Genomic DNA, 11,685 nt, shown 5'->3' with positions numbered 1-11,685 from the left:
TTGCCGATATGGAAATAAGTGAGTATTAGACAACAATGCAGCAATTTTTCACCGTGACGAATGTTGTAGACATTCGGTCTGTCTCATTTATATCAACTTTGAAAAAGATAAGGACGCTGAACACTAGAAATCGAAATGGAAAATTCCCACGTGTTCAGGTTCCTGTAATTTAAATAATTAACCTGTTATTCGAATGGAAAATGTACGGCAACACAATCATAGTAGTTTACGCCTCTTTGATTTCAGAGAAAATAACGAAATGTACCATATGGAAAACGAGTTGAAGAGTAAAATTGCCTTCTCATTACAGAGGTCAAATTTTTAATTGAAATGTAACTGGGGGGTCAACAAGGTAGAGCTTAGCCAGACATCTTGCCCATTTATTAACGCATTCAGGAAATCTACTCTTTCAAAAAAGGTTTAACAGAATGGTAACTTTAATTAATGTCAAGGTTGAAGGACGATATGTGAGTTTCATCCCCATTTTTTGTTGTTGCTCCATATAAGATTTACTGTCGCCTTCAGTTTTTGATTGGGGTCACGGGGCCACTCGAAAATTAAACATAATCAGCTGTCAAAGACAGATGTGGACGAGAGTACGTCGAAGTTTCTGTGCATCGGTGAAATGAGTTTTCAACTCTTCCGAAAGAGAATTTTATTGTGATAATGTGATGTGACCGGTGTCTTTTATTGTCCCCTGCATCATTTCTTTCATATATATAAAAGGAATTTGCCGTTTTTCTTAAAAAAGTACTAACTTTGAAAAGGACCCCTAAGCACCAATCTTCCCCTCAAAGGTTTCGTCCTTTCTTTGATCTTGTATTTGTTCAAGATTAAAAGGATCATCAGCACGTCGGTTACTGAAAGCTAGGGGTTGAACATACTACTCCATTCATATGCCCTTTTCTAAATTTGCGCGTGGCCGGCCAGAATGGATCCTCTCGCGCATGCCCAACGTTCGACCGCTGCTTTTATGGTAAGAAGGGTGAACGATACGTCCTCTACATGACCTTCACAATTGACCATTCCAAGGGAAAAGAGGATTTATCAAAGAAACCCAAACACTAGTTCTTAGACTCTACAAGTAGACTAATGTACAAAAAGATACCAAGTCACAATGCTGTAAATTCAAATAAACAAGTCTATAGAAGAAAATGTTTGTTTACAGGAGAAAAAAAATGCCCTTGGCAAATAAATTGTTCTAAAAAAAAAAAAATTCGATGAAAACGGCGAAAAAAAGAAACTTACCCATCAATTGCTCAGAATCGCGTTCAGTTAATGTACCTCGAAAATATATCGGAGGAAAAATTTTCAATAAATACGAGGCATCGCGCGCACAAGTTTTAAAGTCAGCGCACAGTTAGAAAGCGATTTAACAATTGTGTGTTGCATCGCAGAAAACTTAGCACAGAAGCTCTTAAAACTGTATGCAGTTCGCCATTCATTTAGATTAGCACGAGCTTATTTCACTACAAAATTACGGCACATCTCCTTCTCGGCCTAGTCTTTATCTCTGTTCTTCATAAACGGTCCGATGCGAGGGGGTAGAATGGGCCCCTTTGATATCCAAACAAGTTCCAGACTGTTTGAGAGCTTGGTAATCGATCAGCTTTCCCGTCATGCCATGTAAGTGTACTCGTCCTTACTCCCCTCCCGTCTCTCAATATACTGTTTGTCCGATCAGTGCTTCGATGCATTTCTGAAACAAGCGAGGAGTAAAGGAAGAAGTTTAGCAGTTATCACGAGGGTGGAAAAAAGGACAGTTTGATCATTATGAACGGCGAACACAAAATACTCCGCGCACTTAATTGTAGCATACCTTGATCATTGCTATACTGGGCGTGAATCGTGCACTCGACTGGCTTATGACCTGTTGCGCAGAAAACACCAGAAGTCAGCACAATTGACCCTTCTTAATCCATACACTGTGCAAGACATCAGTAACAACACCAAATATTCACACAGTTTCGTCTGGCCTGGTTTTGTTTATTTTTTTGTTTAAAAACATGGAAAAGGAGGTGTGCAGAATTGATAGTATACCTCCAGTCGTACAAATACTTGTAAATAACTTGGTTTCGTGTTTTACTCTGTAAGCGAAGTATAGGAGCATTCTAAACACAAACCAGTTGAAGCGACCAAGAGGATTGCTGATTGCTGCACCCCCCCCCCCCCCATGAGATGTCAGTCCATCACACATTACTCCCCCCCCCCACCCCCTTAGCAACTCTCTACAACCCGGGACCGCTCAGTTCGTGCCTGTACAGCTCTCATAATACTGCAATCTATTAATCAATGACTTGTAATTCTCTTACCTCTTGAATAAGAGCGTTGTGCTTCAAAACTTTTCTGGATTTCATTATTCTGACGATGGCAGCCTAAACGCGGAAGAAATAAGTTAATCATTTATTCTTATTTTGCCCTCCCCCACCTCCTTTCAGCTTTCAAAAACAGAAAAATGACAAAACGAAAAAAGCATCCCCCAGATAGCCTACTTGAAGGTACATTTTCCTGTCATCGTCGACCGCTGACAAGGTCTGTTCGGTGTCCTACAAGGAAGAGATATGGACGAAACACTGATTAATACAGTCTTCTTACTTTCTTCTTTATCTTCTGTATGCTTCAGTTACACCAACAATATACTTCTATTTGCAAAATTAAAAAAAAAAAAACCAAGAACAGGACAACTAGACTTTATAAATGAATAAAGTTTTTCATTTGATAGCTGCGTTTATCTCGTGAATAAGTCGTTCGTAGCTCGACCATTGTTGAGAGGCGATTACTAATGTTTATTTTGGTTAATGATCAAAGAAACAACTTGGAGTGAACAGGGTAGCAGTAACTGTATGTAACTGTATAGACCTGAGGAGTTTCCCTCTGGACTGCGGCAGTAATTTTCAACTTCGTCCGTTTGCTGGAAAAATCCATGTTTAAAGAATACATACACTTGGTTGGGTCGGCGTCCTGAAAAGAAAATGTGAACCAAATAAAGGGCCGCAAATCAATACAACCACGGAAATGATAAAGATTCGGACAAGCCCAGTTGATAAGAAGCACTTTAGATGATCAGAAACTCCTTAACACAAACAGTAAACTGGAGTATCGATAACTTTTTTCATAGGCGGTTGTGCGCGATGTATACTGGTCAAAACTGGGTCTATATGTGGTAAAGCTTAATCCCTGTGTTCTCCTTACCTCAGAAAGTAATATGAGTCGTACGTCCGCCAGAGATTGTAGCGTCCTTACTAATTCTCTCTCCACCAGTTGGGTTTGTTCAAGGATTTCGCTGAAAAAGAGAATTCATCTGATCGTTCAAACACTTAACCCTTTACACCCTAACATCAGTATCCATGTTCTCCATACTCTTACCTAGACATTACCTTTGGTACTGACAAGGAGACTTCGGTTGATAATCAAATCCTTGTTGGTTGGTGAATCATTCATTAAGGCCACGAGAATTTGTGACCTTAATGAAAGATTCAGCAGTATCATTGTAGGGATAAATTAGATGCTGGTCTATCCCTCTCAGTATATTATCATGACGTACCTAAAATGCAAGCTTGTCTTTTCATTAAACAGCAATATGACCGCCATCTGAAAAGTGGTAACTGTGATGAAGTATGGGCGCTTAAGGTAGCTAATTTTGACTTCACCTGCGATAAGACAAAGAGAGTTGGCGATCTTTTTACCTTTATCATCAAAAAAGTAACAAAAGGAAGAAATTGAACTTGTTGCTCCGTTTTTCAACTCACCGGTCGACAGGTGTTTGTAACCACGTCAATTTGCGGCCATTAAATCTTCCATTGTAAAATTGTTCAAACTGAAAAAACATTCGAAGAAAAAAATTAGGAGAGAATCAGCCGGAAGTCTAGAGAGATCTACAAATTAGCAACACAACATAATTAGATTTAAGACATTGTTGCTTACCATTTGAACTGATTTTACTAATTCCTGGGGGATGGACAGCGGTGAGATTGAAGTCTGCCCAAGAGGCCACGCCCCAGACTAAAAAGTTTATAAGAGAAACAGAGTTTATGTAAGAAATAACTTGTCAATAGAGTAAGTAATAACTGAGTGTCGAAAGCTCTGTGATTGGTTCAGAAAGTTCGCGCCACTCACTCAACCAATCAGATGCGAACCAAACACGACTTGGTCGCCCGCGTTTTCCCGCGCAGTTTTCCTTCTTCTTATTGGCCGTTGTTGAGTACTTTGTTTTTAGTTTTACAACAGCCAATCAATAAGCGCTCTAGTGCTGCACATTGGTCAATTACTTAGCAAAAATGATCTGAGAATCTAATTCTCTGAAAAACTGAAAGGCCGGGTTGTTGAAGCTGGGTTAAGATAACCCAGGGTTAGTGTGAAATCTGATTTCAGGTCTGAAAGTTTTAAAAGAAAATTCAGTCGAAAATATTTTGTCTAGAATATGACTATTTGATGCTCTAAAAATAACACATAAAATTATCCGAAAAAGGATTTTGAATAAAGGAAAGAAACCCAGATTACAGTTTAACCTTGGTTAACGCTAATCGACCTTCGAATAACTGGGCCCAGATGTTTAGGACTGACATGAATTTACCTGTAAGACAAAGAGGGTAAAAGTAACTCCAAGAGACACCTCAGCATTAGAGAGGAAATCGTTAAAACTAGAGTTGAGATCAGAGCTGATACTGATGTCCGTAAACATGCGGTGAAGCTTGTTCGTGTATTCATAGCCACAGGCGTGCTGCAAGAGGAAAAGATTGCTGGTAATAAAGCTGAATACTATATTTTTAGCTTTTTAAATAAGTTTTTTAATCGAGCGTCGAAGCAATCCTTTATTGGTCTAAAGTTGTTTCATTTCCCTGGCGCTGTGATTGGTCTACACACACACACGCCACCCTCTCAGCAAATCAGATACAACACCAAAACTAAATGGCACCTGGTCACGGCGCATTTTCCCGCAGTTCAGGCAGCTTTGTATCAGCTGGTCACGCTGGTCACCTGTTCACGTGGCGTTTTCCCGCACTTCAGTCAGCTTTCCATTGGCTATTGGTAATATTTCCAAAAGAAGGAGGGGAAGATGGATTAAGACTGAAAAGATTGACGCAAATTGCAGATAACATTCCTGAAAATATTTTTGCCTAATTCTTAAAGATGCCATCCAAACGACGCGGCAAAATTTCAAGGTTGCTGGTAAACCCATAAGTCGCGATCCATCACAAAGCAATACTCTCAAAAATAATGCTTAGTGAGGAAAAACGGAGCAAAAAACGTAGTACAGGTTTAACAGATTATTAAACTAAAATTGTAAAACAATTCATACTCGAAATAATACTTTTTGTAGGGTATTAAATCCTGAAAAAACCGTCTGAGGGAATTCCTTTTCTCGAAATGGATCTCCCGAAATAGCCCTGACGTAACACGCATCGATAAGAAGCAAACTTGATAGAAAAATTCCAAGCAACCGACAAAAATATCGAAAAATATCCCCAAAAGGTATTGAAGACCAACCCTCAGGATTCAAAATTGACTGTGCAGCAGTTTTATTTACGCAGTCAGATTTGATACCCCGATTAATTGTCCAAAGGACTGAACATCGTCCGTTTCGAATTGTCGCGCCTCCGTCGGTTACGATTAGATCAGGCTAAAACGGAACAATTTTGCCGGATAGCAAATTTCATGAACTTTCCATTGCCACTGATATACAGTTTATGGTGGTTACGTTTCAAGTAGCGCGTTATTTTATTTTTGTTTTTGCGAAGGACACCCGTGAAGGTCTACTCTGTCGTTAGGTCACCTAAGCGTACTCACCTTTAAGCGACTGATCATTCCTTCTTCAGCGTCCATTGAAACTGAAAGTGTGTGAATAATTCTCTTTGCTAACATTTGGGAGTAGAACTAAAAAAAGGAAAGAGGATCATTCAAGGTAGTTGCGCTTTCAATAAGTGCAGCACATGGATTATTCTACGTGGAAAAGCAATAAAGCGAATTCCATGCATTTGGAAGTTACAAAAACATACCTTTTGAAATATGTCCTTGTCATCCTATATTTAAAAATAATAATCTAAGAGAAGAAAAATTGCAAGAACAATCTTAACGTCACCGAAAAATGAAACATTTTAAAATCAATTGTGAGCAGGAAATCTTTAAGAAAAGTTAATGTCTCGCGCAGTCTTGGAATTTCACTTTCCAAACAGCAAGATTATTCAATAACGGGGATCCTGTTTATTTACCATTCCGTTTGAGCTTCACCAAAATGTTAAAACACCAAGACTCAAAGGCTTTGTGTAGTTGTTAATGCTTGGTTCTGAAATGCTGTTTGCGGGTTAAAACAATTCTTCAAAATGAAATTTCACTTGTAGGTTGTTCATTCCACATTGCAATGCTCTCTCTATCGTGCTATGGAGCGTAGAATTCTTTTCCCCTATTCATTTTGGGGACTAATGGAACCCCGTAGGAATACAGAACACGTAACAAGGAAGCACTGAAATGAAGCATCTACCGGAGTAAAAAAGATACAACGTGCTTTAGAACTATTAACTCTACACATATCCCCAAGTGTTTTCATCTAAACTCTGCATCACTGAGATTCTTTGTACTCTTTTTTAGTAATGGAATCCGCAGTATTTGGCGAGCTATTAAAACGAAAAAGAATACAATAAAATATTCAAGAGACGAGAAGGTTAATGTAACGAAAACTCACCACTGCAATATAACTAACAAGCACGATAGAGAACAATTTTCAATTGAGTGTGGAAAGTAATCCAGGAATGCATTTGTTTCTCGTCCTTTACTTTCCGCTCGATTTTGATTAGTTTCAGGAAAATCGCGCGCCACTCTCCTGAACCATAAGATTCAAAAGACTAAAACCATTCGCAACTTGGTCATCCGCGTTTTTCCGCGCTTTAAGCCACTTTGCTTGATTTTACTTTAGCTCCTCATTGGCTCCTCTCGTGATATTTTCCTTGCTATGATTGGCTGCTGTGGTGCTTTGGTTTTGCGTTTACAACACTCTATCGGAAAGAGCTCTAAAACCTTTTATGACTGTTTGAAAATGTTAAATCTATTACCAGTTCTGGAGATTTTGAAGAGCGTTTAGGATCATGCCTATAATTGACTAAACTTGCACAAGCCTGGAGGAGGAATGAAAAAAAAATAAGTGAGAAATTAGAACTACTTTCTCATGTGCATACTTTTGGCTCAATAAATAACAAAGGTGATTGAAACCAGTTTGTTCTGACCTTGGCATACAGTACGCCAAGCTCGGTAAAAAGTGTTGATTTAGTGTAAGAATACACGGACATAAATTAATGACTCACCTTGTCTAAAGCTGATATAAATGCAGGATCGTCTCTAAATGTATCCTTGATGAGATGTGAGAATTTTCTGTGGATTCCCAGTAGTTCGTCTACATATTGCTGTGGGCCCTAAAATTGCAGGCACATAAATGCACATAGCACATCAGTATAATTGGACTAGCGCTCTAGCACAAATGCTGCAATCTGATTGGCTATGCTACTCTTTAGTTATTCCTTGATAGACACTAAAACTCGAAAAGTTTGTTAATCACTCGCTGCCGGCTCGTGGTTTACAAACTTTTATCGTGTTCTCCCGACATCCCTCGTGGGTTTCTACGCCTGTGAAAAGACAGAAATGCGGTGTATTGCTTAACTAAAAGTCTAATCTAAATGTGAATTGTGGCCCACGTGAGAATAATTTTGTCCCATCCTCGTGAAAAGACGAAAAAAAACACGTTTCTCTATTTCTTTACCGAGCTCAAAACTTATCATCTCTTTTATTTCTATCTACAAACATTACGCCATCGACATTGCTGATCCTAGCAGTGTGCAGGACGCGTGTCATATGAACTTCGTAATAGACCTCGCTCACCATGGAGTCTCGAAAGCTCAGTGGTTAGAGCATCTGAGGTTCGATTCCTCATGGGGACTCAGAATTTTTTATTTGGCCCACGTTCGTGACAAGACGGAAAAAAAAACATCTTTCTCAATTTTAAGGACAATAGAAAATGACTGTATATGCGCTATATAAGAGGATCACTCACATTTTCAACTTTGACTGATCTGATTGCTTGAAGACCTATAAAAGATCAAATCAAATAAAGACTTCCCGATTAATTTTTTGGTTTAACTAAACAATAACAGATTTCCGTTCACGCATGTGCAGTGCATTCCCCCCTCAAAACCAGGCGTGTCTGGTCCATCATACCCCTTCTCCTCCCCCCCCCCCCCCAGCTTGTTTGGTTGATTTTAAATCACGAGAATTACACTGTAGATGACATGAAAACAAAATCACTGTTTGCAAATTTTTACCAGTTTTTGTAATGTGTTCCTCCAGTTCTGTCACCATGGCTTGCAATCCACGAGGAATATGTTTGAGAAGTGTATATAGCTTCGAAAGATCTGAATAACAAGAAATAACAAACAGATCGTTTACGATGCCTAGAGAATCGTATACCAAATTACGATTGAGTATTTTTTCTGGTGTCATAAATGATGCAATTGAAGCAGGACCCATACCAACCCTTTGACTAGCATCTAAGTTCTCATTACAGTATCACTGCTGAACCAAACATTGACGTCATGAGATTATAGAAAATAATCGCTAAATAGGGAAACTCTTGTTTGTTCATAAAATGTTTCTGGTCACGGCCATCAGAAATAATAGGGAACACAAAAGAGAACGTGCGCATTGATGTTAGGTTATAAAGGGTCAGCGGTACACCCCTGTATTGAGCGGACGTCACCTGGAGTCCCGGTTTTTCTTCCCTCTATTAAGCAGACGTACACACTTCATTTGGGCATTTTTGTGACCCAAAACTGGAGGAAAGCGCACAACTTCCATTGTTGTATTATAGAGCTTTGACACAAGCAAAGAAGTAATTCTCACAGGTGGACTGTAAATCATTAGCAATTACAGAAAAGAAGCCTGGAAAAATTCGAACCCATGCCTCCAAGATTCTAGCTGGCCGCTACTACCAACTGAGCTAGAGACCACACATCGGGAGCGAGGCAAATTTGAATCCCGCCCAAGCCTGAATTTTTTTTCAGGCTTTTTTTTCTGTAATTACTTCATTTGCAATCCACTTATGAAAATAATTTCTTTGCTTGATTTTCATCCGCTGGTCAAATAAAATTTATTTAACTACTAGAGCTTTTGTTTGGAAATTTGTCACTTTTTGAAACGTGGTCAGTTCGTGTTTTGAAATGTCATACAGCGTAAGAGACCCAGTGGCGTCAATAACTAAAAACATTTATGTTGCCTACAACCATATCTCAAGTCAATATTTCCATCGGTGAAGGAATTCTACTACATGAAAGAGGTAAAACAAACCGGAAGATTCGTTGCTGTTTTTGTCGTTTTCTTTTTGGCAGCGCAATTTACAAGAGCCTGTATTGAGCGGATAATACAAGCCTCCTACAGGTTTAATTTGCATACAAAATATATTGCGAAAAAAACAGAACAAAAAAAAAAAAGAATAAACATCCACCCTCAGGAAATTCCAGCAATATGTAAGTATTGGTCTAACAGGACAAGCAACCTCGTTTCCGGGGTCCTCTCTCTTCCTTTCTCCAGGGAGGGCCCTGGGGACGAGGTTGCAGAACAAGATGGTAAAAAGAACTAGTCGTGAAAAATGAAATACCTCCTACACTTTTACAATAAAAAACATCAAAACTATTGTGACTAACATTGAGTATTTTCCTCCTGTACCATCTGCCGACATTCTATTTGTAAGTAAGGAATGTAATCCTCCACCATACGCGCTTCACACTCCCTGATCACCCGACTGTATGACACGGGGTGAAAGAATTTCCTAGTTCTTAAATCCTCATCCTGAATGCGAATGTCAACCTGAAGAAAAAAATCAAAATGTTACACATGAAATTTTAATTTAATTGGAACATGCTGTAAGGTTACCGGTCACTCTGCTTACATGTCAACTTGCAGATATCCGTAGTCAACTCGCTGACATCTGTAGTCAACTCGCTGACATCTGTAGTCAACTCGCTGACATCTGTAGTCAACTTGCTGACATCTGTAGTCAACTCGCTAACAGCTGTAGTCAATTCACAGACACCGATTGTCAACTCACCAAAGTCAACTCGTTAATCAAGTGACTGATATGTCGGTGACTTGACCAAAGGTTTCAGCCAGTTGACTAATTGTGTCGAGGAGCAGGTTGTCGTCCAGATGATATGTAGATTGAGTGACCAGGTGCCCACTGTAACCATGGCAATGCAAGGCTTGATAATGCCTCAAACGACTCTTACGCTTCTTTGTACCCCCCAAATTTCCCCACTTGCCTCCACGAAACTCTATGCATGCAAGCCAAGTGTGAATCAGTTCTTCAATAACGACCCCTCTTACTATTACTTCGTGGTTCCTCTTATTTTTGACAGCTTCTTTAGGGAGCTCAAGGAAGTTGATAATAACTCCGATAATTGAAAACCCACATATTGTATAACAGAAACTATTGCCGGCTGTCAAACAAAAAGTTTTATTAGAATTAAACAGAAACCAATTCAACCAGAAGCACAGTGCTGCAGTAGGATGATTGCATAGCATTATTTTTGTACAGTAATACATTTTTTCCATGTGCTTTTACTGTAGAATTTGTCAGTAATGTTTTTGGGGGAGGAGTGACAGGGGGTCTTACTAGGGGGGAGGCAGTTTATTAGAAACTTAAAACTGTAGACAGGGGCCTTGCTTAAAACCATGGGTCCCTACAGTACTAATCATTTAATAGCCATATATTTTGAGACAATGGCCATAGAGCAATTTTCAATTGAATTTCAAAAGTAATCCAGGATTGCTTTATTTTCTTCAACTTTGCCCTGAGACTTGTCTCGAAAATTTACACTATCCTCTAAACCAACCAGACACAAAACTGAAAAAATTCTGATTGTTTGTTGTGATAACTTTGGTTTTGTTTGCATGACAATCAGTCGAAAGAGGCTCAAAGTTAACTTCTTATTCACTTGCAAAGTTTTAATAATAAAATTATTTTCCACTAGAAAACTGGTGAGACCACTAGGAAATTATTTCCCTTTAAAAATTTAAAATAAAGATTTGAATTGATGTTTCCCACATGTTATTAATGAGCTGAGAAGTATTAAACCTTTAACTCACATGAGTGGCCAAGACAGAATTTCTCCTTACAATATCAATACAATATCAAGTATGCAAGTGATGAGAATAAAGAAAAATATCAGTTAAGGGATCATTAGTTGATCCAATGCCAAATTCTCTGAATTAACATCACAAGAACTGTACGGCAGACAGTAAGGAGAATTACTCATGAGGTCTTGGGAGTGATGGGTTTAACTGAGGTATTAAATGTTTGGTCCCATTTGTTGTTGTCCTGACAACCACCACCACTTATCTACCGCATGTTTGGGAGACATGGATGAATCTAACTAACAAACATTTGCTAGTGGATATCTTTCTGTACGGCACAGCTGTACAAGTATAATTTGATATTTGTTGTTTTTTATTCTGTTTACCTTGGAAATGAAAGCCTGACAAGTGTTACCACAGTGCAGCTCTGCTGCCTCTCGCCTATAGTACTCTTTAGTTTCTTTCAGAAGGGATTTCTCAAACACTTCCTCATATAGCTGGAACAAAGAAAATGTACATAAAATTTGCTTTCATTTATCATGTGTAACTCAACACAAGTTTTTTCTGAGATGA

General features: G+C 38.9%; 1 protein-coding gene across 1 annotated transcript in view; it reads right to left on the bottom strand.

Moving 5' to 3' along the window:
- Window positions 1–364: 364 nt before the first annotated feature.
- LOC131785793 (cullin-2-like) overlaps window positions 365–11,685 on the bottom strand; it is an 18,054-nt gene continuing 6,733 nt past the window's right edge. The window contains 22 exon segments of the mRNA XM_066173409.1: window positions 365–1,677; window positions 1,679–1,699; window positions 1,820–1,870; window positions 2,313–2,375; window positions 2,493–2,546; window positions 2,860–2,961; window positions 3,193–3,283; window positions 3,545–3,650; window positions 3,750–3,762; window positions 3,764–3,817; window positions 3,925–4,002; window positions 4,574–4,720; window positions 5,788–5,874; window positions 5,997–6,020; window positions 6,496–6,588; window positions 6,591–6,611; window positions 7,047–7,109; window positions 7,296–7,403; window positions 8,039–8,073; window positions 8,307–8,396; window positions 9,684–9,846; window positions 11,499–11,609. Of these exon segments, the coding sequence (XP_066029506.1) occupies window positions 1,618–1,677; window positions 1,679–1,699; window positions 1,820–1,870; window positions 2,313–2,375; window positions 2,493–2,546; window positions 2,860–2,961; window positions 3,193–3,283; window positions 3,545–3,650; window positions 3,750–3,762; window positions 3,764–3,817; window positions 3,925–4,002; window positions 4,574–4,720; window positions 5,788–5,874; window positions 5,997–6,020; window positions 6,496–6,588; window positions 6,591–6,611; window positions 7,047–7,109; window positions 7,296–7,403; window positions 8,039–8,073; window positions 8,307–8,396; window positions 9,684–9,846; window positions 11,499–11,609 (1,635 nt within the window). The 3' untranslated portion in view covers window positions 365–1,617.

The sequence above is a fragment of the Pocillopora verrucosa genome, chromosome 10 (assembly GCF_036669915.1).
Source record: "Pocillopora verrucosa isolate sample1 chromosome 10, ASM3666991v2, whole genome shotgun sequence".
NCBI lineage: Eukaryota > Metazoa > Cnidaria > Anthozoa > Scleractinia > Pocilloporidae > Pocillopora > Pocillopora verrucosa.
This window is presented reverse-complemented; position numbering and strand designations above follow the sequence as displayed.